The sequence below is a fragment of the Somniosus microcephalus genome, chromosome 10 (assembly GCF_052327205.1).
Source record: "Somniosus microcephalus isolate GS21.2 chromosome 10, FLI_Smic_1.0, whole genome shotgun sequence".
Lineage (NCBI taxonomy): Eukaryota > Metazoa > Chordata > Chondrichthyes > Squaliformes > Somniosidae > Somniosus > Somniosus microcephalus.
In genome coordinates, this window is record NC_140996.1 from 4,261,663 (window position 1) to 4,285,847 (window position 24,185).

Sequence of the window (24,185 nt, forward strand, 5' to 3'; positions counted from 1 at the left end):
AGAGTGGTGAATCTGTGGAATTCTCTACCACAGAAAGCAGTGGAGGCCAATTCATTAAATATATTCAAGAAGGAGTTAGATATATTTCTTAAAGCTAAAGTGATCAAGGGATATGGGGAGAAAGCAGGGACAGGGTACTGAATTTGGATGATCAGCCATGATCTCATTAAATAGCGGAGCAGGCTCGAGGGGCCGAATGGCCCACTCCTGCTCCTATCTTCTATGTTTCTATAAATCCCCTGATAATCAGCATCCCGGAGTACTAAAAGAGGTAGCCATGGAAATAGTGGATGCATTGTTTGTCATCTTCTAAAATTCTATAGATTATGGAACAGTTCCTGCAGATTGGAGGGTGGCAAATGTAACCCCACTATTTAAAAAAGGAGGGAGAGAGAAAACAGGGAACAACAGACCGGTTAGCCTATCAGTAGTAGGGAAAATGCTAGAGTCTATTATAAAGGATGAGATAACAGGACACTTAGAAAATATCAACAGGATTAGACAAAGTCAACATGGATTTAGGAAAGGGAAATCGTATTTGACAAACCTACAGGAGTTTTTTTTGAGAATGTAACTGGTAGAATAGATAAGGGAGAACCAGTGGATGTGGTGTATTTGGATTTTCAGAAGGCCTTTGATAAAGTCCCACATAAGAGGTTAGTGTACAAAATTAAAGCACATGGGATTGGGGGTAATATACTGGCATGGATTGAAAATTGGTTAACAGACAGGAAACAGAGTGTAGGAATAAATGGGTCTTTTTCGGGGTGGCAGGCGGTGACTAGTGGGGTACCGCAGGGATCAGTGCTTGGGCCCCAGCTATTCACAATATATATCAATGATTTGGATGAGGGAACCAAATGTAATATTTCCAGGTTTGCTGACGACACAAAACTAGGTGGGATTGTGAGTAGTGAGGAGGATGCAAAGAGGCTTCAAGGCGATTTAGACAAGTTGAGTGAGTGGGCAAATACAGTAATGTAGATAAATGTGAAGTTATCCACTTCGGTAGGAAAAACAGAAAGGCAGAGTATTATTTAAATGGTGATACATTGGGAAATGTTGATGTACAGAGGGACCTGGGTGTCCTTGTACACCAGTCACTGAAAGCAAACATGCAGGTGCAGCAAGCAGTTAGGAAGGCAAATGGTATGTTGGCCTTCATTGCAAGAGGATTTGAGTACAGGAGCAAGGATGTCTTACTACAGTTATACAGGGCCTTGGTGAGACCACACCTGGAGTACTGTGTGCAGTTTTGGTCTCCTTACCTAAGAAAGGATATACTTGCCATAGAGGGAGTGCAGCGAAGGTTCACCAGAATGATTCCTGGGATGGCAGGACAGTCGTATGAGGAGAGATTGGGTCGACTAGGCCTGTATTCACTAGAGTTTAGAAGAATGAGCGGGGATCTCATTGAAACGTATAAAATTCTGACAGGGCTAGACAGACTGGATGCAGGGAGGATGTTTCCCCCGGCTGGGGGCTCTAGAATGAGGGGGTCACAGTCTCAGGATATGGGGTTGGACATTTAGGACAGAGATGAGGAGAAATTTCTTCACTCGGAGGGTGGCGAACCTGTGGAATTCTCTACCACAGAAGGCAGTGGAGGCCAAGTCACTGAATATATTTAAGAAGGAGATCGATAGATTTCTAGACACAAAAGGCATCAAGGGGTATGGGGAGAGAGCGGGAATATGGTATTGAGATAGCGGATCAGCCATGATCATATTGAATGGCGGAGCAGGCTCGAAGGGCCGAATCCTGCTCCTATTTTTCTATGTTTCTATCTCCACAAGAACTTCCAGCAGTCTCCCTTTCCCAACTGCCTTTCCAGCCGAGATCAGCGAAAAAACTGGACACCAAACATCGGAAGTGTCAGACGAGAATAGACCACGGTCCATCTGGTTCACCTTCTACCATCCTGGTAGTCGCCTGATACAACGATAATGGAGTTGTTGACCAATCACAGCGATCAATCTCCATCAATGAGTCTACAACAGACCCAGACATGAGGCGAGGAAAACCCCCAGTGGTGGAGAGCTTTGGGAACCAGAGGTCCAAAGTCACCTGTTCCTCCCGAGCTCGCTGCTCACCACACGTCACAAATTACTCGTATACTGTGTCCCAAAATGTTATTCTCTGAAAAAATCTCTCGAATTTGCATTTGAATCAATCAGAACTGTTTCCACCATCTCCCGAGGGAGCCTGTTCCATGGACTGCTCACTGAAAATATAAACTCTGATTTGCATTTGAATGAATCAATACTTTGGCTCTGTACGGTTTTGCTGCTCATTAGCAACCTCACGAGCAATCAGCTCACCCATGATTCTTCATAAACTCTTGCTGAGGAGGTTGCTGTTAAAACAGGGAAGTCTGACACAACCAGCTTTGCAGAATGACCTATCCCTAAATGAGCACCGGCCTCCATGATTGGCTGCGCTCATGCAACACTATTACTACCCCACACCTGCATGTGCTGTAGATCAGAGAAATTATTGGGAATTAAGTTCAGGGGAGATGGCAAGCTGTGCCTTGAGGCAATTATTCACTTGCGATGTAATCAGTGAAAGCTGCACCAGTTGAGCTGGGGCAGGTTGGCGCTGGTTTTTCATGTGGTTCCTTGGTTCTCGCATGTATGACTGGGCCGGCTGACTGATGCCTTGCAGCTCTACAAGTTGGACTGTGCTGTGAAACTGAACTCGGCTCCTGCGGAGCGCCGTCAAACCCACGCTACCGCTCGGACTTGCCGGCACAGCAGCTCCCACACAGAATAAGCCTTGCTGGCAAACTGAAGTCACACGTTCATTTGAAAAGAAAGACTTGCATTTATATAGTGTCTTTCACAACATCAAGATGTCCCCAAGCGCTTTACATAGAATACATAGATCGGAGCAGGAGTAGGCCATTCGGCCCCTCGAGCCCGCTCCGCCATTTAATGAGATCATGGCTGATCATCCAAATTCAGTACCCTGTCCCTGCTTTCTCCCCATGTCCCTTGATCACTTTAGCCTTAAGAAATATATCTAACTTCTTCTTAAAATATATTTAATGAATTGGCCTCAACTGCCTTCTGTGGCAGAGAATTCCACAGGTTCACCACTCTCTGGGTGAAGAAATTCCTCCTCATCTTTGTCCTAAATGGCTTACCCCTTATCCTTAGTCTGTGACCCCTGGTTCTGGACTCCCCCGCCATCGGGAACATCCTTCCTGCATCTAGTCTGTCTAGTCCTGTTAGAATTTTATAAGTTTCAATGAGATCCCCTCTCATGCTTCTAAACTCCAGCGAATATAAGCCCAATCGATCCAATCTCTCCTCGTATGTCATTCCTGCCATCCCAGGTATCAGTCTGGTGAATCTTCGCTGCACTCTCTCCATGGCAAGAACATCCTTCCTCAGATAAGGCGACCAAAACTGCACACAATACTCAAGGTGCGGTCTCACCAAGGCCCTGTACAACTGCAGCAAGACATCCTTGCTCCTGTACTCGAATCCTCTCGCTATGAAGGCCAACATACCATTTGCCTTCTTAACCACCTGCTGCACCTGCATGCTTATCTTCAGCGACTGGTGCACAAGGACACCCAGGTCTCGATGCACTTCCAAATCGTACTGGAGTTTCTCTGCATCCTCCTCACAGCACACACACCCACCCAGCTTTCTGCTGTCTGCAAACTTGGAGATATTACATCTAGTTCCCTCGTCTAGATCATTAATATATATAGTGAATAACTGGAGTCCTAGCACCGATCCCTGCGGTACCCCACTAGTAACATCCTCCGTCACTGCTGCAGTTATGTCTCGCTCTGTCTGCCGCATGTTCAGACTGATGCAGGAACCCATGAGACATCACTGGCCTCGATTCAAACCCCTCCACATCAGGGTGTTGCAGACACAGCAGCTCTGTTCACAGTGTGCTTCTTTAATCCGCGGAATGGGCACAGCACTTGAAATCCACAGCACCGTAAAAGTTCCACAAAACCTCGTGCACCTCAGCACCCGGCGGTTCCCTCAATCCCGCGGTACACGTCTGGTACAAAGCCACCACGCAAACACAATCTCAGAGGCAGGGCCCAAGGCAAAAAACAGCCTCCAACAAAGTGTGACTGAATGACCTACATAGAGTGTGAATCATCACTAGCTGGCACACACACAGTTACAACACAACTGTTCCGAATGTCCTCACATCAACTCAAAGCATTTTACAAAATCAAATCCCAGCCATTAATTATTGGGTGACAAATCAGGAGGTGAACACGAGCCTCCGAACCTCCACACTCAACGCGCGCTCCCATCGCACGAAGCTCAACGTCATTAAAAAGCAACGCTGGGGTCAATTCATCAATCCTGCGCTGCCACACCCATAGGGACACAGGAACAGAAGGCCATTCAGTCCCTCGAGCCTGTTCCCTATTCAATCAGATCATGGCTGATCTGTACCTGAACTCCATTTACCAGCCTTGGTTCCATAACCGTTGATACCCTTACCCAAAAAAATCTATCAACCTCAGTTTTGAAATTTTCAATTGACCCCCAGCCTCACAGCCTTTTGGGGGGGGGGGGGGGGGGGGGCGGGGAAAAGAGAGTTCCCAGATTTCCACTACCATTTGTGTGAAGAAGTGCTTCCTGACATCACCCTTGAACAGCCTAGTTCTAATATTAAGGTTATGCCCCTGAAGAACTTAAGAGGGAGCAGCAGGAGTCGGCCATTCGGCCCCTCGAGCCTGCTCCGCCAGTCATTAAGATCGTGGCTGATCTTCGACCTCAACTCCACTTTCCCGCCCAATCGCCATATCCCTCGATTCCCTTAGAGTCCAAAAATCTACCAACCTCAGCCTTGAATATACTCAACGACTGAGCCTCCACAGCCCTCTGGGGTAGAGAATTCCAAAGATTCACCACCCTCTGAGTGAAGACATTCCGCCTCATCTCAGTCCTAAATGGCCGACCCCTTATTCTGAGACTATGCTCCCTAGTTCTAGACTCTCCAGTCGGGGGAAACTGCCTCAACATCTACCCTGCCAAGCCCCCTCAGAATCTTATATGTTTCAATGAGGTCACCTCTCATTCTTCCAAACTCCAGATAGCATAGGCCCATCTACTCAACCTCTCCTCATAAGACAACCCTCATATCCCTGGGGTCAGTCTAGTGAACCTTCGTTACACCGCCTCTAAGGCAAGTATATCCTTCCTTAGGTAGGGAAACCAGAACTGTGCCCAGTGCTCCAGGTGTGGTCTCACCAAAGCCCTGCACAATTGTAGCAAGGCTTCCTCACTCTTATACTCCAACCCCCTTGCAATAAAGGCCAACACGCCATTTGCTTTCCTAATTACTGTACCCGCATGTTAACTTTTTGTGTTCCGTGTACGAGGACACCCAAATCACGCTGAACACCAATATTTAATAGTTTCGCACCATTTAAAAAGTATTCGGGTTTTGTGTTTTGTTTCTCTATTCTGGACTCCCCCACCAGAGGAAGTAGTCTCTCCCTCTCTCGACCCTATCAAATCCTTTGATCATCTCAAACACCTCGAGGGAATACAAGCCTCGTCTATGCAACCTGTCCTCATAATTTAACCCTTTTAGCCCCCTGTATCATTCTGGTGAATCTGCACTGCTCCCCCGCCAAGGCCCCGATGTCCTTCCTGAGGTGCGGGGCCCAGAACTGAACGCAGTGACTCCAGGTGGGGTCTGACCAGAGCTCGGTACAACTGAAGTATCGCTTCCTCCCCTTTGTATTGCAGCCCCTCGAGGTAAAGGCCAACATTCCATTAGCCTGTTTCATTACTTTTTGTTCCTGTGCATTAGCCTTTAGTGATTTGTGAACATGGACTCCCAAATCCCTTCGCTCCTGCACAGCTTCCCGTCTCACCATTAAGGAAATATTTCGAATTGTGTAAATTCTCTCTCATTCTATGTAATCTTGCTGAGATACAGGCGGTGCAGGCAGATGGAACTGGGACCTGTCTAGTAGAGTGATCAAAAACTCGACAGGAAGGGCAGTAGGCCCAAATCATAACACACACAATCATCACTTTGGGGTCTTGCCAGGGTGCAGGGGCTTTCAACCAGCTCTAACCTCAATCAATCTGTGACCCCTGGCCACGCAAATCGACACTCTGATGAGCTCTTCAAGAGAAATTAGAAATCCCTTCCACAGAGACTCAGGAGCAATTTAATTTCAGTCCCAGCCTGCAAAAATTAAAAATAGGCAGGTTTCTAGAAGAGAGCGTGGTGTCTGTGGCGCTCAATGCTCCCACAATTTAGTCTAACGTGAATCTGATCCAGGTATTTATTTAGCTGAGAAAACAGAGTGCGACAGATCAAGTCAGGTACAGCACCTCAAACCCAGATTGAAATCCTGTCACACGGAGGACCAGCAGGGCAGCGTGTGCTCAGGATGTCCCAGGAGATTACATGGCTGTTGGTTGGTGTGGTGGGAATCACAGTGCTCAGCTGCCTGATGGGGCGGGCTCAATGGACCAGCTGGTCTTTTCCTGTCCGTCTGATTCCATTATCCGTGTGTCTGTACACAGGAGCAATTATAACAAGCTGCTGAGTGGCCACTTGGGAGTAAGCTGAGCAGGCTAATGCAAACAGACCATGAAAACCATCACTATAGGAACCAGAAATGTTAATGCAAGCAGCGTATTGCACTGTAACCTGACCTGTGGAGCATGCAATCAAAGTCATGCCTTATCCTCAATGAGCAATCTGAATATTGTCAGTCAGCTGTCCCGACATATTCTTCAATTTCTCTGAAGTGAAGACAGACTTCATTGAAGAATATCACAGATCAAAGCAATACTTTGCCACTGGCCACAAAATCTTCCTGTTCACCAACTTTACTATTCAGGTGCAGCGAGTGTCAACAGCAGACATCCACTCCTGGAACTGGAGACAGGCTCATCTGAAGAACCAAATTCTGCCCCATCAGTCTGGTAATCAGAATGTAAATCCTTTCTACCACTGAAGTGGACAAGGTGTGAACAGCAATTAAGGGAGATCCATCTCCCGCCACAGTTAACTTACAATACGTCTTTCGGATGACACGTGAAACCGAGGGCCCGTCTGCGCTCTCAGGTGGACGTAAAAGATCCCATGGTACTATTTCGAAGGGGGGCAGGGGAGTTATCGCCAGTGCCCTGGCCAATATTTATCCCTCAATCATCTGGTCATTGCTGTTTGTGGGAGCTTGCTGTGCGCGAATTGGCTGCCGCGTTTCCTACATTGCAACAGTGACTACACTGCAAAAGTACTTCATTGGCTGTGAAGCACTTTGGGACGCCCTGAGGATGTAAAGGTGCTGTAGAAATGTGAGTCTTTCTTTATTTTAGCAATATTTCAAAAATCCATGGAAATATCCCAACAAACTTGGTCAGTTTAGTTTCAAAACTGAGGCTCTAACAAAAGCAAGACACATCCCCTTGAAACTAATAGCCATCTCAAGATATTTAATTCACCCATTGGCAAAGGAACTTTCAAGAGATCTGACTGAAGCCCATTTTAAATTCACAATATTTGTTGATGTATTTGAGAGGCGATCTTATTGAAACATATAAGATTGTGAAGGGGTTGGATCGGGTGGATGCGGGGAAGATGTTCCCGATGATGGGTGAAACTAGAACTAGGGGGCATAGTCTTAGAATAAGGGGCTGCTCTTTCAAAACTGAGGTGAGGAGGAACTACTTCACTCAGAGGGTGGTAGGTCCATGGAATATGCTGCCCCGAAAAGCTGTAGAAGCTACATCATTACATAAATTTAAAACAGAAATAGACAGTTTCCTAGAAGTAAAGGGAATAAAGGGTTATGGGGAGCGGGCAGGAATTTGGACACGAGTCTAGGTTCGGATCGGTCATGGCCCTGTGGGTAGCGGAGCGGGCCCAGGGGCCGTGTAGCCTGATCCTGCTCCTGTTTCATGTGTCTAATTCTGTTAGATTCAGGAGATGGTTCCGTGATAGTAGATTGGCGGTTAGGATCAGATCAGCCATGATGTTATTGAATGGCGGAGCAGGCTCGAGGGGCCGATTGGCCTACTCCTATTTCTTATGTTCTTATGTTCTTATTTAACACTTCACATGAAAAGTATTTACAGAGCCGCCGTGTGCTCAAGCTTTGCTTCCCTCACAAGTCACCCTCAAATAGCCAAAATTAAAAAATGTTTCCCATCAACAATGTTCCTGATTAGAGTTTGCCCAAATACATCAGTAAAATTCTTGCCTGTTATTTAACCAACTCATTTGCTGGCTAGCTTTCCCAATCAAAACTCACCACTAGGCCATTAAATAAACTTCATGAGCCGTGTCATTTCAGAGAGCTTTGTTTTGCAGACTCCACTATCATACAGCCACATTTTCCCCAGAGAAACTAATACACATTTCAATCCAGCCCATCGGGGCAAAACATGACGGGGGCTTCAAAAATAGCCCATCACTTTGGGGGCTGTGTTAAAATGTCACAGAAGTAACATATTGCTGCAGAAAGCCCTTCATCAAATCCAATTTAACACAAACAGGAAGTGTCACTCACCACATTGTAGTAACTTTTGCTAATTGGAGGAGTTTCAAATCCTTTTGCCGAACTTTTTAAAGTTGCTGACTTTGGTGAGACAGGTTTCTCTGCAGAATGAATCAGTTGCCAAGCTTTTAATTAATGAAATTCAGCACAAACAGTTCAACACAACAGAAATAGGAATCTGAAAACTGGACACTCCAAGCACATCAACTCATCTTAAATATTGCTTTTTTTCCCCCAAAAAATAAAACTTGACTAACATTAATTAATATTTATATGACAACAAAAATGTAAACACAGGAACAGATAACGTAAACATGTTAAATACACACAATGGATGGATGGAGCGGCAGGATGGAGACTAGCCAATCAGATAGTGCTGAAGACGGGTAGGGGGAGGAACGGGGGGGCGGAGGAACGGGGGGGGGGGGGGGAGGAACGGGGGAGGGGGAGGGGAAAGAAGAGAGCCGGGGGGGGGGGGGGGGGAGGGGGTAGGAAGTAACGGCGGGGGGGGGGGGGGGGAAAGAGAGCCGGGGGGCGGGGGGGCGAGGAGACGAGACACTCTCGCCTCCCAACAACATATTCCTAACCAAGCAGGGCCAATCAGGAGATCATTAATCTTCTTTGGCATGTAAAGAAGAACGAGCTTGCATCTATAGAGGCCTTATCGTGCCCTGGAGTGTGCCAGAATGCTGTACATCCAATGAGTTATTGTCGTTATATGAGCAAACAGCTGCCAATTTACTCCCAGCAAGGTCCCACAGAAAGTAAATGAGATGAAGGCCCAGTTCATCTGTTTTCGGTGCTGAGCTACACTGTCGCTTGGCAGGCACATGGACTGGGTCCCACCTTGTGTCTTCACATATCAGAGCAAGGTCCCACAAACAGCAATCTGATAATGACCAGATAATCTGTTGGTGATGTTGGTTGACTGATAAATATTGGCCAGGACACCGTGGATAACTCTCCTCCTCAAATAGTGCCATGGGATCTTTTACGTCCACCTGAGGTGGGAGATGGGGCTTCGATTTAAAGCCTTGTCGGAAATACGGCGCCTCTGACAGTGCAGCACTCGCTCAGTACTGCCCCTCCGACAGTGCAGCACTCCCTCAGTAAAAAATATGGAAATAAAAAGCTAGCATCAGTAAAAGTGACCATGAAGCTGTCGGATTCTCGTAAAACCCCAACTGGTTCACTAATGTCCTTTAAGGAAAGGAAACGTGCCGTCCTTACCCGGTCTGGGCCTATGTGACTCCAGGCCCACGCTGAAGTGATTGAGTCTTAACTGCCCTTTGAAAGGGCCAGGAATGCCACCCAGTTGCATCTAAACCATTCCAAGTGGTTCAAGAAGGCGGCCCACCACCACCTTCTCAGGGTGCTCCTTTTGCAACCCACTATTAGTTTCTGTTTTTTTAATGAAATTAACCACTTAGTCATGCAATGACTGCATTAAAAAAACTTGTTTGTGCACACACTTCCCATTTTCACCATTTTGAGATATGTTTTTATGTCAACATTGAAACTCCCTATGTAAACATTTGCTTGTAACAATTCAGTTGCAAGCTCTGGCCTGCAGGTAGCGCTGCAGAGCAAGTTTGTGAAGTCACTCTCCCAACTTGGTTGGAATCTCCTACACTAAAAGAAACAGATTCTATTGTCTTTTGGCCATTTGAAGATTTCAGACCTGCTTTTCATTCAACTTGACAACTCACCGTTTGACTTTATTTCTCTCACGTAATTGCTGGGGAACCACCCGTTTTTGCCGTTTATTGTCCCCTCCCACCAGCCACCTTCCTCAACTCTGGTCACATGGATAACGTCACCCTTGGCGAAGCAGAGTTCATCCTCATTGGTCTGATAGAAATTGAATTTTGCTTTTACCACCATGTAATGGTTGCTGTTATCAGTCATGTCCTTAAAAATAAGAGAAATATTTCATGAAATCAGCATCCGCTCCTTGATCAGCATATTTGCAATGAGAAGTTATGTTAAACCTTTATAAAACACTGGTTAGGCCTCAGCTAGAGTATTGTGTCCAATTCTGGGCACCACACTTTAGAAAGATGTTAAGGCCTTAGAGACGGTGCAGAGGAGATTTACCAGAATGGTACCAGCGATCAGAGACTTCAGTTATGTGGAAAAGCTGGGATTGTTCGTCTCAGAGCAGAGAAGGTTAAGCAGAGATTTGATAGAGGTGTTGAAAATTATGAAGGGCTTTGATAGAGTAGATAGGGAGAAACTGTTCCCAGTGGCAGGAGGGTCGGTAACCAGAGGACACAGAGTGAAGATGATTGGCAAAAGAACCAGAGGGGGAGAAGATGAGGAGCATATTTTTTTACGCAGCGAGTTATGATCTGGAACTGCCTGAAAGGGTGGCGGAAGCAGATTCAATAGTAATATTTTGAAGAGAATTGGATAAATACTTGTAAAGGGAAAATTTGCAGAGCTCTGGGGAAAGAGCAGGGGGGGGGTGGAACTAATTGGAGAGTTCTTTCAAAGAGTTGGCACAGGCATGATGGGCCGAATGGCCCCCTTCTATGCTGTATCACTCTATAACTACACACTGAAGGCTCAACAAAACTGATTTGTTTTATAAGCAACAACTTTTTTTGGCTCCAAACTTCACCCAAATATTTCCATTTGCAAATAGGAACAAAGTTATGTTATGATCTACATAACAAAGTGTTTATCATGGGTCACAACTTAAATCCGCCCCTCACACTTTAATGACCGACAATAACTGGGACGGAATCTGCAGAGTAAACCATTTATTCAAATATCCGATTACTGCCGATCGCCAATCAGGACCATGGAACATACCAATCTACTGATCAAATAATCTTAGCGTGGTTTTACCACATTGCTTCAGACTCACATCAACATTTAAAGTTACGTTTAAGTAACGCATAAAAGGTTACTTCATTGTTTTGTTATTTTAAGGAACTAAATGTGCTCATAAACTCACTGGTTTTACCCTGCACAGGCCTGACCTCGTACCTGGCACCTGGGCTTGGCTTTTGCTTCATGCCCAGAACCAACACACGTCATCGCCTTGCTGCCATTTCAAGGTCACTGTGCCTGTGAGTGGAGTCCCCTCAGTGCTGGTCTGGAGTCTCCAGACATGGGCCAGCATCCTGCTGTTGGGAGAAGGCCTTTAATCAATGGTGATGTGTCCACCCACTCCATGCAGCATCAGGGAGCAAGCTAACCTGGTCACAAAGCTGGGCTCTCCGCTTCAATGGAGCACTGCATCCAGCGTGAGGATAGCGGGAGTCGGGACACACTGGGGGGGGGGGGCTAGCCCAGCGGGAGTCGGGACACACTGGGGGTGGGGGTTAGCCCAGCGGGAGTCGGGGTACACTGGGGGGGCTATCCCAGCGGGAGTCGGGGTAGGACTTGCCAACTCTGATTGGATGTATTCCTGGAGGTTTGATCACATGACCTCCCGCCCCCACCCAATCAAACAGCTTTTCTTCCTCATCTCTCCCCACCCCCCCACCCCAAGCTGTTGAGGCTGGGGGTCAATTGAAAATTTCAAAACTGAAATTGATGAATTTTTGTTGGGTGACGGTATTAAAGGTTACAGAACCAAGGCGGGTATATGGAGTTAAGATACAGATCAGCCATGATCTACTGAATGGCGGAAAAGCGAGGCGATCCCAGGAGTGAGGGTACATCAGGAGATTATCCCAGCAGGAGTTGGAGCTGCACCAGCAGGGAGTTTCTCAGTTCAGACAGATCAAAATGTCATCCTTGAAGATTAAAGTTAAACGGCCTTATTAAGTGAAACAGCCAAAAATACAGGGTGAGCAATTGTAGACAAACAAAATAGGAGGACCTTCCCGCCCCCAAGGATGGTGAAGCATCATGCCTTTCTAACAGAGTCCGTTAGTGAAGTGCACTCGTCAGTAGGGGCCTGTGGGAAGTGCATCTCGGCTGGGAAACGGTAACGGTGGCACCAATGGAGGGCACTTTACGAAGCAGGGCTCCCACCACAGGGCTTCGCCTACTGGGAGCACACCCTGGCAATATGGGCACGATCTCCTGGCCGTTACCCACCCATCCGGAGAACCAATGTGAGATTTCTCTCTCCCTACTTTTCTCTGCAGTCATTTCCTTAGTTTGAATTTCCTCCCTCCCCCCAAAGTTCAACTTTCACTCACCAAACTTCGATATTTTCCAGGAAAATTTTTTGAAGTTCTTCCAAGTGACAAATGTGATCCAGCCAGAGACTCAATCGGCTTTATATGATGGGATGGGTGCCGCGCACATACTGAGTCACTTCCAACACCAATATCTGCAGAACACAACAAGCTAATTAGTTGTACCGCACGACAGCAATTGATAATCATTTATGTTTATCAGAATATGCCTTGTACATCATTTTTTTAATATCCGCAATTTCCAGTTTCAGTCGTGACCCAAACAGTGAACATTTCGCATCTTCCCCAGCTCTACACTCCAAGAGGAATGACCCTTCAACAGAAGCCCGGTTTCAATGATGCTATCTCATGCTGATCACATGAAATGGAGTCCCACCATATACAGGAAACTCTTTCGGATCCAGCACCTACGGGACCAGGATGGTGCCGGTTGATAAAAAATTCTGGATAACAGAGGTAGGCGATTTTTAACAAAAAAATTAAAACCACTGACTAACTCGGCCACCGCGGGAAACTCGGACTCGGAAGAACGAGTGCTGGATGGATTCGCCAAGATTACCGGCTATCTATTTTGCCGGTTATTAAAGAATTCCGGATAATTAAGTGCTGTTTAAACGAGAGTTTACTGTACATCAGTTTGTTTGATCAGTGCCCTTGGCACGGAATTCAGTGTTTACCCTCTCCACCACCAGCACACTATGGCTGCAGCACATACATTCTAACAGGATGCACTGCAGCAACTCACCAAGGTTACGTGGACAGCACCTCCCTCCCCTGCCAACTCCACCACCGAGAAGGACGAGAGCAGCAATGTCACGGGAACAACACCAACACCAGGTTCTGCTCTGACTGAGTCATCTACCATCATTCTGTCAGCGGCCTGCAATTTGCTACTTAACACCATCAGCCCAGTGACTGCAGCAGTTCAGGATGGCTCACTGCAACCCTCGGAGGACAATAAGGACGGGCAATAAATAAAACCCAGCCAGAGTCACCCACATCCCCAGAACACGTTAAAAAAACACCCCACCTGCCTCGGATCTTCCACGAGGTTAGGGACAGCAAAGTGAGCCAGCTTATCTGACGATTGCGGGATTATTGCAGCGGGGTGGGTCAGGTCGGGTTATCTGAAGTAATTCACAGAGATACTGAACGACTCATCGCTTTCGTAGGACAATCCCAAACATGGGAACGCACTACAGAATAAATTGAGGTGTTGAACAATGAGATACTTTGGGGGTGGGGGGGGGGGGGGGGGGGGGAGCTAGCACAGTGTCAGAACCCCTCAGAAGATAAATCTCACTCCTCGCACTCACACCCTTCAATCATTTCCTAGTCCACCATGGCTGCCAGCTGTGCTTCATTTACTTCTGGTATTTCCCCTGCACTATGTGTGGGGATTTTGGGTATACCTGCAGTTAAGGTCAGAGCAGACCCTTGCGTCACTACTCTCTCAGTGTAACTCCTGGTTGTCACATGTCGTAAGATCTACATTCAGGGCCGTGTTTGACTATCAACTCTTTTGGGCCTCCTCCGGTCCCATATCCTCTCGCATCACCAAGACCACCGACCACCACCAGCAGGGACCTGTTGGGCTGAATGGCCTGTTTCGGTGTTGTAAATACTTTGTAACATCGCCCGTCTGCTGCCGAAACCCTCAACCATGCCTTTGTTACCCCTAGACTCGACTGTTCCAATTCTCTCCAGGCCGGTCTCCTACATTCCACCCTCCGTAAACTTGAGCACATCCAAAACTCTGCTGCCCGTGTCCTAACTCACACCGAGTCCCGTTCACCCATCACCCCCTGTCCTAACTCACACCGAGTCCCGTTCACCCATCACCCCCTGTCCTAACTCACACCGAGTCCCCTTCACCCATCACCCCGTGTCCTAACTCACACCGAGTCCCGTTCACCCATCACCCCCTGTCCTAACTCACACCGAGTCCCGTTCACCCATCACCCCGTGTCCTAACTCACACCGAGTCCCGTTCACCCATCACCCCCTGTCCTAACTCGCACCCAGTCCCGTTCACCCATCACCCCCTGTCCTAACTCGCACCGAGTCCCGTTCACCCATCACCCCCTGTCCTAACTCGCACCGAGTCCCGTTCACCCATCACCCCCTGTCCTAACTCGCACCCAGTCCCGTTCACCCATCGCCCCCTGTCCTAACTCGCACCGAGTTCCGTTCACCCATCACCCCCTGTCCTAACTCGCACCGAGTCCCGTTCACCCATCACCCCCTGTCCTAACTCGCACCCAGTCCCGTTCACCCATCACCCCGTCCTAACTCACACCGAGTCCCGTTCACCCATCACCCCCTGTCCTAACTCACACCGAGTCCCGTTCACCCATCACCCCGTCCTAACTCGCACCAAGTCCCGTTCACCCATCACCCCGTCCTAACTCGCACCAAGTCCCGTTCACCCATCACCCCCTGTCCTAACTCGCACCGAGTCCCGTTCACCCATCACCCCCTGTCCTAACTCGCACCGAGTCCCGTTCACCCATCACCCCCTGTCCTAACTCGCACCGAGTCCCGTTCGCCCATCACCCCCTGTCCTAACTCGCACCGAGTCCCGATCGCCCATCACCCCCTGTCCTAACTCGCACCGAGTCCCGATCGCCCATCACCCCCTGTCCTAACTCGCACCGAGTCCCGTTCACCCATCACCCCCTGTCCTAACTCGCACCGAGTCCCGTTCACCCATCACCCCCTGTCCTAACTCGCACCGAGTCCCGTTCACCCATCACCCCCTGTCCTAACTCGCACCGAGTCCCGTTCACCCATCACCCCCTGTCCTAACTCGCACCCAGTCCCGTTCACCCATCACCCCGTCCTAACTCACACCGAGTCCCGTTCACCCATCACCCCCTGTCCTAACTCACACCGAGTCCCGTTCACCCATCACCCCCTGTCCTAACTCACACCAAGTCCCGTTCACCCATCACCCCCTGTCCTAACTCGCACCAAGTCCCGTTCACCCATCACCCCGTCCTAACTCGCACCAAGTCCCGTTCACCCATCACCCCCTGTCCTAACTCGCACCGAGTCCCGTTCACCCATCACCCCCTGTCCTAACTCGCACCGAGTCCCGTTCACCCATCACCCCCTGTCCTAACTCGCACCGAGTCCCGTTCGCCCATCACCCCCTGTCCTAACTCGCACCGAGTCCCGATCGCCCATCACCCCCTGTCCTAACTCGCACCGAGTCCCGTTCACCCATCACCCCCTGTCCTAACTCACACCGAGTCCCGTTCACCCATCACCCCCTGTCCTAACTCACACCGAGTCCCATTCACCCATCACCCCCTGTCCTAACTCCCACCGAGTCCCGTTCACCCATCACCCCCTGTCCTAACTCGCACCGAGTCCCGTTCACCCATCACCCCCTGTCCTAACTCCCACCGAGTCCCATTCACCCATCACCCCCTGTCCTAACTCACACCGAGTCCCGTTCACCCATCACCCCCTGTCCTAACTCGCACCGAGTCCCGTTCACCCATCACCCCCTGTCCTAACTCCCACCGAGTCCCGTTCACCCATCACCCCGTCCTAACTCACACCGAGTCCCGTTCACCCATCACCCCCTGTCCTAACTCCCACCCAGTCCCGTTCACCCATCACCCCGTCCTAACTCACACCGAGTCCCGTTCACCCATCACCCCCTGTCCTAACTCCCACCCAGTCCCGTTCACCCATCACCCCGTCCTAACTCACACCGAGTCCCGTTCACCCATCACCCCCTGTCCTAACTCACACCCAGTCCCGTTCACCCATCACCCCGTCCTAACTCGCACCAAGTCCCGTTCACCCATCACCCCGTCCTAACTCGCACCAAGTCCCGTTCACCCATCACCCCCTGTCCTAACTCGCACCCAGTCCCGTTCACCCATCACCCCCTGTCCTAACTCGCACCGAGTCCCGTTCACCCATCACCCCCTGTCCTAACTCGCACCGAGTCCCGTTCACCCATCACCCCCTGTCCTAACTCGCACCCAGTCCCGTTCACCCATCGCCCCCTGTCCTAACTCGCACCGAGTTCCGTTCACCCATCACCCCCTGTCCTAACTCGCACCGAGTCCCGTTCACCCATCACCCCCTGTCCTAACTCGCACCCAGTCCCGTTCACCCATCACCCCGTCCTAACTCACACCGAGTCCCGTTCACCCATCACCCCCTGTCCTAACTCACACCGAGTCCCGTTCACCCATCACCCCGTCCTAACTCGCACCAAGTCCCGTTCACCCATCACCCCGTCCTAACTCGCACCAAGTCCCGTTCACCCATCACCCCCTGTCCTAACTCGCACCGAGTCCCGTTCACCCATCACCCCCTGTCCTAACTCGCACCGAGTCCCGTTCACCCATCACCCCCTGTCCTAACTCGCACCGAGTCCCGTTCGCCCATCACCCCCTGTCCTAACTCGCACCGAGTCCCGATCGCCCATCACCCCCTGTCCTAACTCGCACCGAGTCCCGATCGCCCATCACCCCCTGTCCTAACTCGCACCGAGTCCCGTTCACCCATCACCCCCTGTCCTAACTCGCACCGAGTCCCGTTCACCCATCACCCCCTGTCCTAACTCGCACCGAGTCCCGTTCACCCATCACCCCGTCCTAACTCGCACCGAGTCCCGTTCACCCATCACCCCCTGTCCTAACTCGCACCCAGTCCCGTTCACCCATCACCCCGTCCTAACTCACACCGAGTCCCGTTCACCCATCACCCCCTGTCCTAACTCACACCGAGTCCCGTTCACCCATCACCCCGTCCTAACTCGCACCAAGTCCCGTTCACCCATCACCCCGTCCTAACTCGCACCAAGTCCCGTTCACCCATCACCCCCTGTCCTAACTCGCACCGAGTCCCGTTCACCCATCACCCCCTGTCCTAACTCGCACCGAGTCCCGTTCACCCATCACCCCCTGTCCTAACTCGCACCGAGTCCCGTTCGCCCATCACCCCCTGTCCTAACTCGCACCGAGTCCCGATCGCCCATCACCCCCTGTCCTAACTCGCACCGAGTCCCGTTCACCCATCACCCCCTGTCCTAACTCACACCGAGTCCCGTTCACCCATCACCCCCTGTCCTAACTCACACCGAGTCCCGTTCACCCATCACCCCCTGTCCTAACTCCCACCGAGTCCCATTCACCCATCACCCCCTGTCCTAACTCACACCGAGTCCCGTTCACCCATCACCCCCTGTCCTAACTCGCACCGAGTCCCGTTCACCCATCACCCCCTGTCCTAACTCCCACCGAGTCCCGTTCACCCATCACCCCGTCCTAACTCACACCGAGTCCCGTTCACCCATCACCCCCTGTCCTAACTCCCACCCAGTCCCGTTCACCCATCACCCCGTCCTAACTCACACCGAGTCCCGTTCACCCATCACCCCCTGTCCTAACTCACACTGAGTCCCGTTCACCCATCACCCCCTGTCCTAACTCACACCCAGTCCCGTTCACCCATCACCCCGTCCTAACTCGCACCCAGTCCCGTTCACCCATCACCCCCTGTCCTAACTCACACCCAGTCCCGTTCACCCATCACCCCGTCCTAACTCGCACCCAGTCCCGTTCACCCATCACCCCCTGTCCTAACTCACACCGAGTCCCGTTCACCCATCACCCCGTCCTAACTCACACCCAGTCCCGTTCACCCATCACCCCCTGTCCTAACTCGCACCCAGTCCCGTTCACCCATCACCCCATCCTAACTCGCACCCAGTCCCGTTCACCCATCACCCCCTGTGCTCACTGCCCCGTGTCCTAACTCACACCCAGTCCCGTTCACCCCTCACCCCCTGTCCTAACTCGCACCAAGTCCTGTTCACCCATCACCCCGTGCTCACTGCCCCGTGTCCTAACTCACACCCATCACCCCGTGCTCACTGCCCCGTGTCCTAACTCACACCGAGTCCCGTTCACCCATCACCCCGTGCTCACTGCCCCGTGTCCTAACTCACACCGAGTCCCGTTCACCCATCACCCCGTGCTCACTGCCCCGTGTCCTAACTCACACCGAGTCCCGTTCACCCCGTGCTCACTGCCCCGTGTCCTAACTCACACCCAGTCCCGTTCACCCATCACCCCCTGTGCTCACTGCCCCGTGTCTGAAGTCACACCAAGTCCCGTTCACCCATCACCCCGTGCTCACTGCCCCGTGTCCTAACTCACACCCAGTCCCGTTCACCCATCACCCCGTGCTCACTGCCCCGTGTCCTAACTCGCACCAAGTCCCGTTCACCCATCGCCCTGTGCTCACTGCCCCGTGTCCTAAGTCACACCCAGTCCCATTCACCCATCACCCCCTGTGCTCACTGCCCCGTGTCCTAACTTGCACCGAGTCCCGTTCACCCATCACCCCCTGTGCTCACTGCCCCGTGTCCTAACTCACACCCAGTCCCGTTCACCCATCACCCCCTGTGCTCACTGCCCCGTGTCCTAACTCACACCCACTCCCGGTCACCCATCACCCCCTGTGCTCACTGCCCCGTGTCCTAACTCACACCCAGTCCCGTTCACCCATCACCCCCTGTGCTCACTGCCCCGTGTCCTAACTCACACCCAGTCCCGTTCACCCATCACCCCTGCGCTCGCTGACTTACATTAGCTCCCGGTCCGACAACGCCTCGATTTCAAAATTCTCATCCTCGTGTTTAGATCCCTCCATGTCCTCACCCCACCCTATCGCTGTAACCTCCTCCAGCCCTACGAGATCGCCGCGCTCCTCCAATTCTGGCCTCTTGCGCATCCCTGATTTTCATCGCTCCACCATTGGCGGCCTTGCCTTCAGCTGCCTGGGCCCCGAGCTCTGGAAATCCCTCCCTAAACCGCTCCGCCTCTCTCTCCTCCTTCAAGACACTCCTTAAAACCTCCCTCTTTGACCAAGCTTTTGGTCACGTCCTAATATCTCATGTGGCTGGGTGTACGATTTTCTTTAATAACGCTCCTGTGAAGCGCCTTGGGACATGTTAAAGGCGCTATATAAATGCAAGTTGTAGTCGTTGATCAGTATTTGCTAGTCACCTAGGTTAGCCTGCACACCTTAAGAACAAACTGCAAAGAGCCTGTGAGATGATATTTAGTGTATGGCACTGTTCTAATATCCCTTCCCCCAGCCTTGCCGTCGCTGGCCCTCAGATACTCATTTTAATTTCACCAATTCGGTCAGCAAGACAAAACGTGCGATGCTGGATTTGCTGCAAATAGTTATTCAGCTGTTTTAGGCTCCAGTTGCCATGGGGATAAGTATTCACACAAAATTCAGGCCATCTGAAATTCTGAGGGACAGGATCCACATCTGAAAGCCAAACAGGCCAGTCAGAACCCGAGGAGGGAACGTCGGGTTCGCCTGCGAGCTACCTGCTGAGAGCTCATTCACCGTCTCTCCCGATCCCCCACCCACCCCTACATGTCAAGGCCAATACGCAGCTCACTGACATATATTTTTCCAATTCCAGCCCAAACCAGCCAGGCAGACCTCTCTCTCGGACACTTTATTTAACCCAATGACAAAAAACCACGAGTGAGTTGAGTCAAGCATATTCCAGAGCATAGGAACAGGGGGAGGCCATTCAGCCCCTCGAGCCAGTTCCGCCATTCAATTAGATCATGGCTGATCTGTATCTTAACTCTATCTACCCGCCTTGGTTCTGTAACCCTTAACCAACAAAAATCTGTCAATCTCAGTTTTGACATTTTCAGTTGACCCCCAGCCTCAACAGCTTTTTGGGGGCAGGGGGGGGGGGGGGGGAAGCGTTCCAGATTTCCACCACCCTTTGTGTGAAGAAGTGCTTCCTGACATCACCCCTGAACGGCCTGGCTCTAATTTTAAGATTGTTCTGGACATCCCACCCCACACCAGAGGAAATAGTTCCAGAATGAGCCAGTATCTCACCCATCACCTCAACAAGAAAAAAACTCACTCCATTGGATGGGGACACGCTCACTTTGATTTTAAAAAATGCCCCTCGTTCTGCTTCATTGTTGATTATTTTATCGTTCTAATTTCCCTCCGCTTGAAACGGACTCTGGCTCATACTGGATCCCCAGCCACAGGGTATGCACAGACTGGTGCTTGTATCTGGTCATCAACAGCAGCTCCTGTGAGGCCATGGCAGCCACATGGGTTGGCACAAAGCCACAGAGAGGCAGATCTTCAGTCCCTAGGCTGATCAGTAGTCTCTGGAACTGGGCGACCAAAGTTTTTGAACAATCCGACCGCCAACATTAATAAACACAAAGGAAGAAGCAAACTCGCATTTATCGAGCACCGCCTCACATCTGCAGCACTTCACAGCCAGTGATTTACCTTTTAGAAACTCGCTGTTCTGTAGGCAAACACGGCAACCAATGTGGGCATAGCAAGATCCCATAAAACACCAAATGAATGGCCAACAAAACTGGTTGGACGATTTGGTTGAGCGATAATATTAAGGAGGAAACTCTGTTCTTTCTTTATAACCACATGAATCGGGAGAACAGGGCCTCTGTGGTGTATGTGCCTTTAAGAGCAATTATGGTGTATGTGCCTTTAAGAGCCCCAGGTGTGCGTAATGCCGGTAATTGCCACTTGGGCTATATAAGCTTGTGTATTGTGTATATCCTTTAGAAACCACCCCCCCCAGACTTGCTTAGTAAATACCTATGAACCAACTCCTGTCTTCAGTGTCTTTATCTACACACGGACACTACAGTGGCGACGAAGTGGAAACGGACTTACCTGCAATTCGGCAGCACCTCAAGGACATCGATTCCTCCAGCGTCCAGAAGACTCAAGGAAGTAAGAGAAACTGTGGTTTCACCAACTGGCCAAGCTGGTGACAGGTACTGCGCTAATCCTTCCTGGGCGTCAGGCTGGAGCTCCAGCGGCGGGCTCTACAGCTGAGACAGGCAGCGAAATCGGAGGCAAGCAATAACGGACTGGGAGGGTGCACTCGAGAGACGGCCGGCGCGGCAAGCAGGTCAGCGTTTAGACCTCTGTCGGGAACGAGTCTCCAACAGTGAATAAAAGGAAACCACAGTAAAACAGTGTTGTTATCGGTAGCAGCGGCGGGAAAGCGCGGGAAGCGCCATATCGTTGCTACAGAGAGAAAAAAAAAAAAGCGCGGGAAGCGCCATATCTTTTCTGAAATGCCTAAATCTGGTAATATTGAGGCTTTTGATGGCGAAATAGAAGATTGGACCACATACGTGGAAAGAGTAGCGGTTTATTGCACTGCAAATGGAATAACAGATGAAAAAAAAGCTTCAGTACTTCTGAACTTAATGGGCGCGAAGACATACGGGCTGTTACGAAATTTAATCACTCCAGCCAAACCAAAGGACAAGACTTTTAAAGAAATTGTTGATACCCTGCAGGAGCATTTAAACCCAACACCGCTGCTGATAGCGGAACGATTCAAGTTCTTCAAGAGAAATCAACACAAGAATGAAAGTAACGCTGATTACCGAACCGAATTAAGAAAGCTATCAAAGTACTGCCAATTCGGAGCAGGACTATCGGATTATCTTCGAGACAAATTTGTTTGCGGTCTCTTAAGTGAAGGGACACAAAAAAGACTGTTTTCTGAAAAAGATTTAACATTGGACAAAGCTTTCAGTATGGCTGTATTATACGAAGCAGCAGCAAAAGGAGCTGCAGAGATACAACAAGAGACACAGGACTTCGGCACCCATAAAATGACACAGGAGTTCGGAAGATGTTATCGCTGCGGCAGATCCACCCATAACCAGAGGGACTGCTGGTTCAAGGGCAAAGCATGCAGGCAATGTGGTAAGATTGGACACATTGCACGGGTATGCCAATCTGGGCAAAATAAATCCACTGACAGAAAACAAAAAATCAATAAAGAAGTACAGGAAGGTACAAATGATGACGGACAATAGCTCCGAAGACCAGAATAGCGATAGCGACTCCGGAAACAAGAGACTAAGCTGTCTCAAATTACATAATGTACTTGCCAAAGAGGATTACCAAACCATTTGGGTTACCCTCACAATAGCAGGGTCCCCAGTTAAAATGGAGCTAGATACAGGATCAGCTCTAACCGTAATAAATCGACGAGATTACGAGAGGCTATTTTCGCATATACCTCTAAAAGACACATCCATTATCTTAAAAACATATACGGGGCAGAAAGTCTACCCCAAAGGAAAAATAAGGGTGCCTGTGGTATACAACGGCAAAGAAATACAAAAGTTGTATTTATACATTCTACAAGATGGTGGTCCACCGTTGTTGGGACGTGAATGGATAAGGAAGATACGTTTAGACTGGCACTCCATTCAGGCACTGATGGTGACCAGTAAGGAAAAAAACAATGATGACATCATACCTGAACGATTAAAAGACATCTTGGCCAATGCCAAAGAAGTGTTTCAAGAGAAACTAGGAACCTTGAAAGGCATCACCACCTCAATAAAAGTGGAAGATACAGCAATTTTTTAAGGCAAGACCGGTGCCATACGCAATACGTCCGGCAGTCGAGGCAGAGCTGAAGAATTTGGAAAAGGCAGGCGTTTTATCCAAAATAGATTGGAGCGAATGGGCAACACCCATCGTTCCAGTCATGAAAAAAACATTGAAAAATAACTCTGAGGAACAGAAAAAAATTCGCATCTGTGGGGACTTCAAGGTGACTGTAAACCCGGTCCTTCACACGGTACAGTATCCTCTTCCGAGGATAGAAGATATTTTCGCCTCACTATCCGGAGGGAAACGTTTCACAAAAATTGACTTGGCACAGGCATATCTACAGATGGAGGTTGAGGAGACCTCTAAAAAGTATCTCACAATAAACACACACAAAGGCCTGTACCAGTACAATCGACTGGTTTTTGGAATAGCATCAGCTCCAGCTATCTGGCAAAGAGCTATGGAGCAAGTCCTGCAAGGGATTCCGGGGACTCAATGCTACCTAGACGACATCCTTAGAACAGGAGAAAACGACAACGAGCACCTTGCCAATTTGGAGCAGGTGCTCACTAGGCTGAAAGAACGGGGCCTACGAGCAAATCGCCCCAAGTGCGAATTTTTCCAAAATCAGATATCATATTGTGGCCACATAATTAATAAGGAAGGGTTGCATAAGTCACCTGAAAAAATTGAAGCAGTTATAAAAGCCCCAGCACCTGAAAATGTTTCACAATTAAGGTCATTCCTGGGATTAATAAATTACTATCATAAATTTTTACCGAACTTATCAACTATTCTACACCCTCTTAATGATCTTCTACAGACAGGAGTGATTTGGAAATGGAACGAAGACTGTAAACGTGCCTTCCATAAATGTAAAGACTTAATCACATCCGAGAAAATTTTGGCTCATTACAACCCATCACTACCAATCAGACTGGCGTGCGATGCATCCCCTTACGGCATAGGAGCGGTATTGTCCCATAGATTCCCTGATGGCTCGGAACGGCCAATAGCTTTTGCGTCACGCTCATTGAACTCAGCTGAGCGTAACTATGCCCAGGTAGACAGGGAAG

At 49.7% G+C, this 24,185-nt stretch overlaps 1 protein-coding gene across 8 annotated transcripts in view; it reads right to left on the minus strand.

Moving 5' to 3' along the window:
* Positions 1–24,185, minus strand: part of arhgef7b (Rho guanine nucleotide exchange factor (GEF) 7b) — a 115,095-nt gene that overhangs the window by 68,487 nt on the left and 22,423 nt on the right. For 4 of the 8 annotated variants that reach the window (XM_085998338.1, XM_085998337.1, XM_085998339.1 and 1 more), the window contains exons 1-3: positions 11,513–11,652; positions 10,228–10,429; positions 8,531–8,619 (exon numbers count right to left, since the gene is read on the minus strand). In XM_085998338.1, the coding sequence (XP_085854464.1) occupies positions 8,531–8,619; positions 10,228–10,429; positions 11,513–11,563 (342 nt within the window). In that variant the 5' untranslated portion in view covers positions 11,564–11,652. Of the gene's footprint in view, positions 1–8,530; positions 8,620–10,227; positions 10,430–11,512; positions 11,653–12,678; positions 12,813–24,185 lie in introns of those variants that run through there. The other 4 variants (XM_085998341.1, XM_085998334.1, XM_085998342.1 and 1 more) reach the window with 2 other exon arrangements.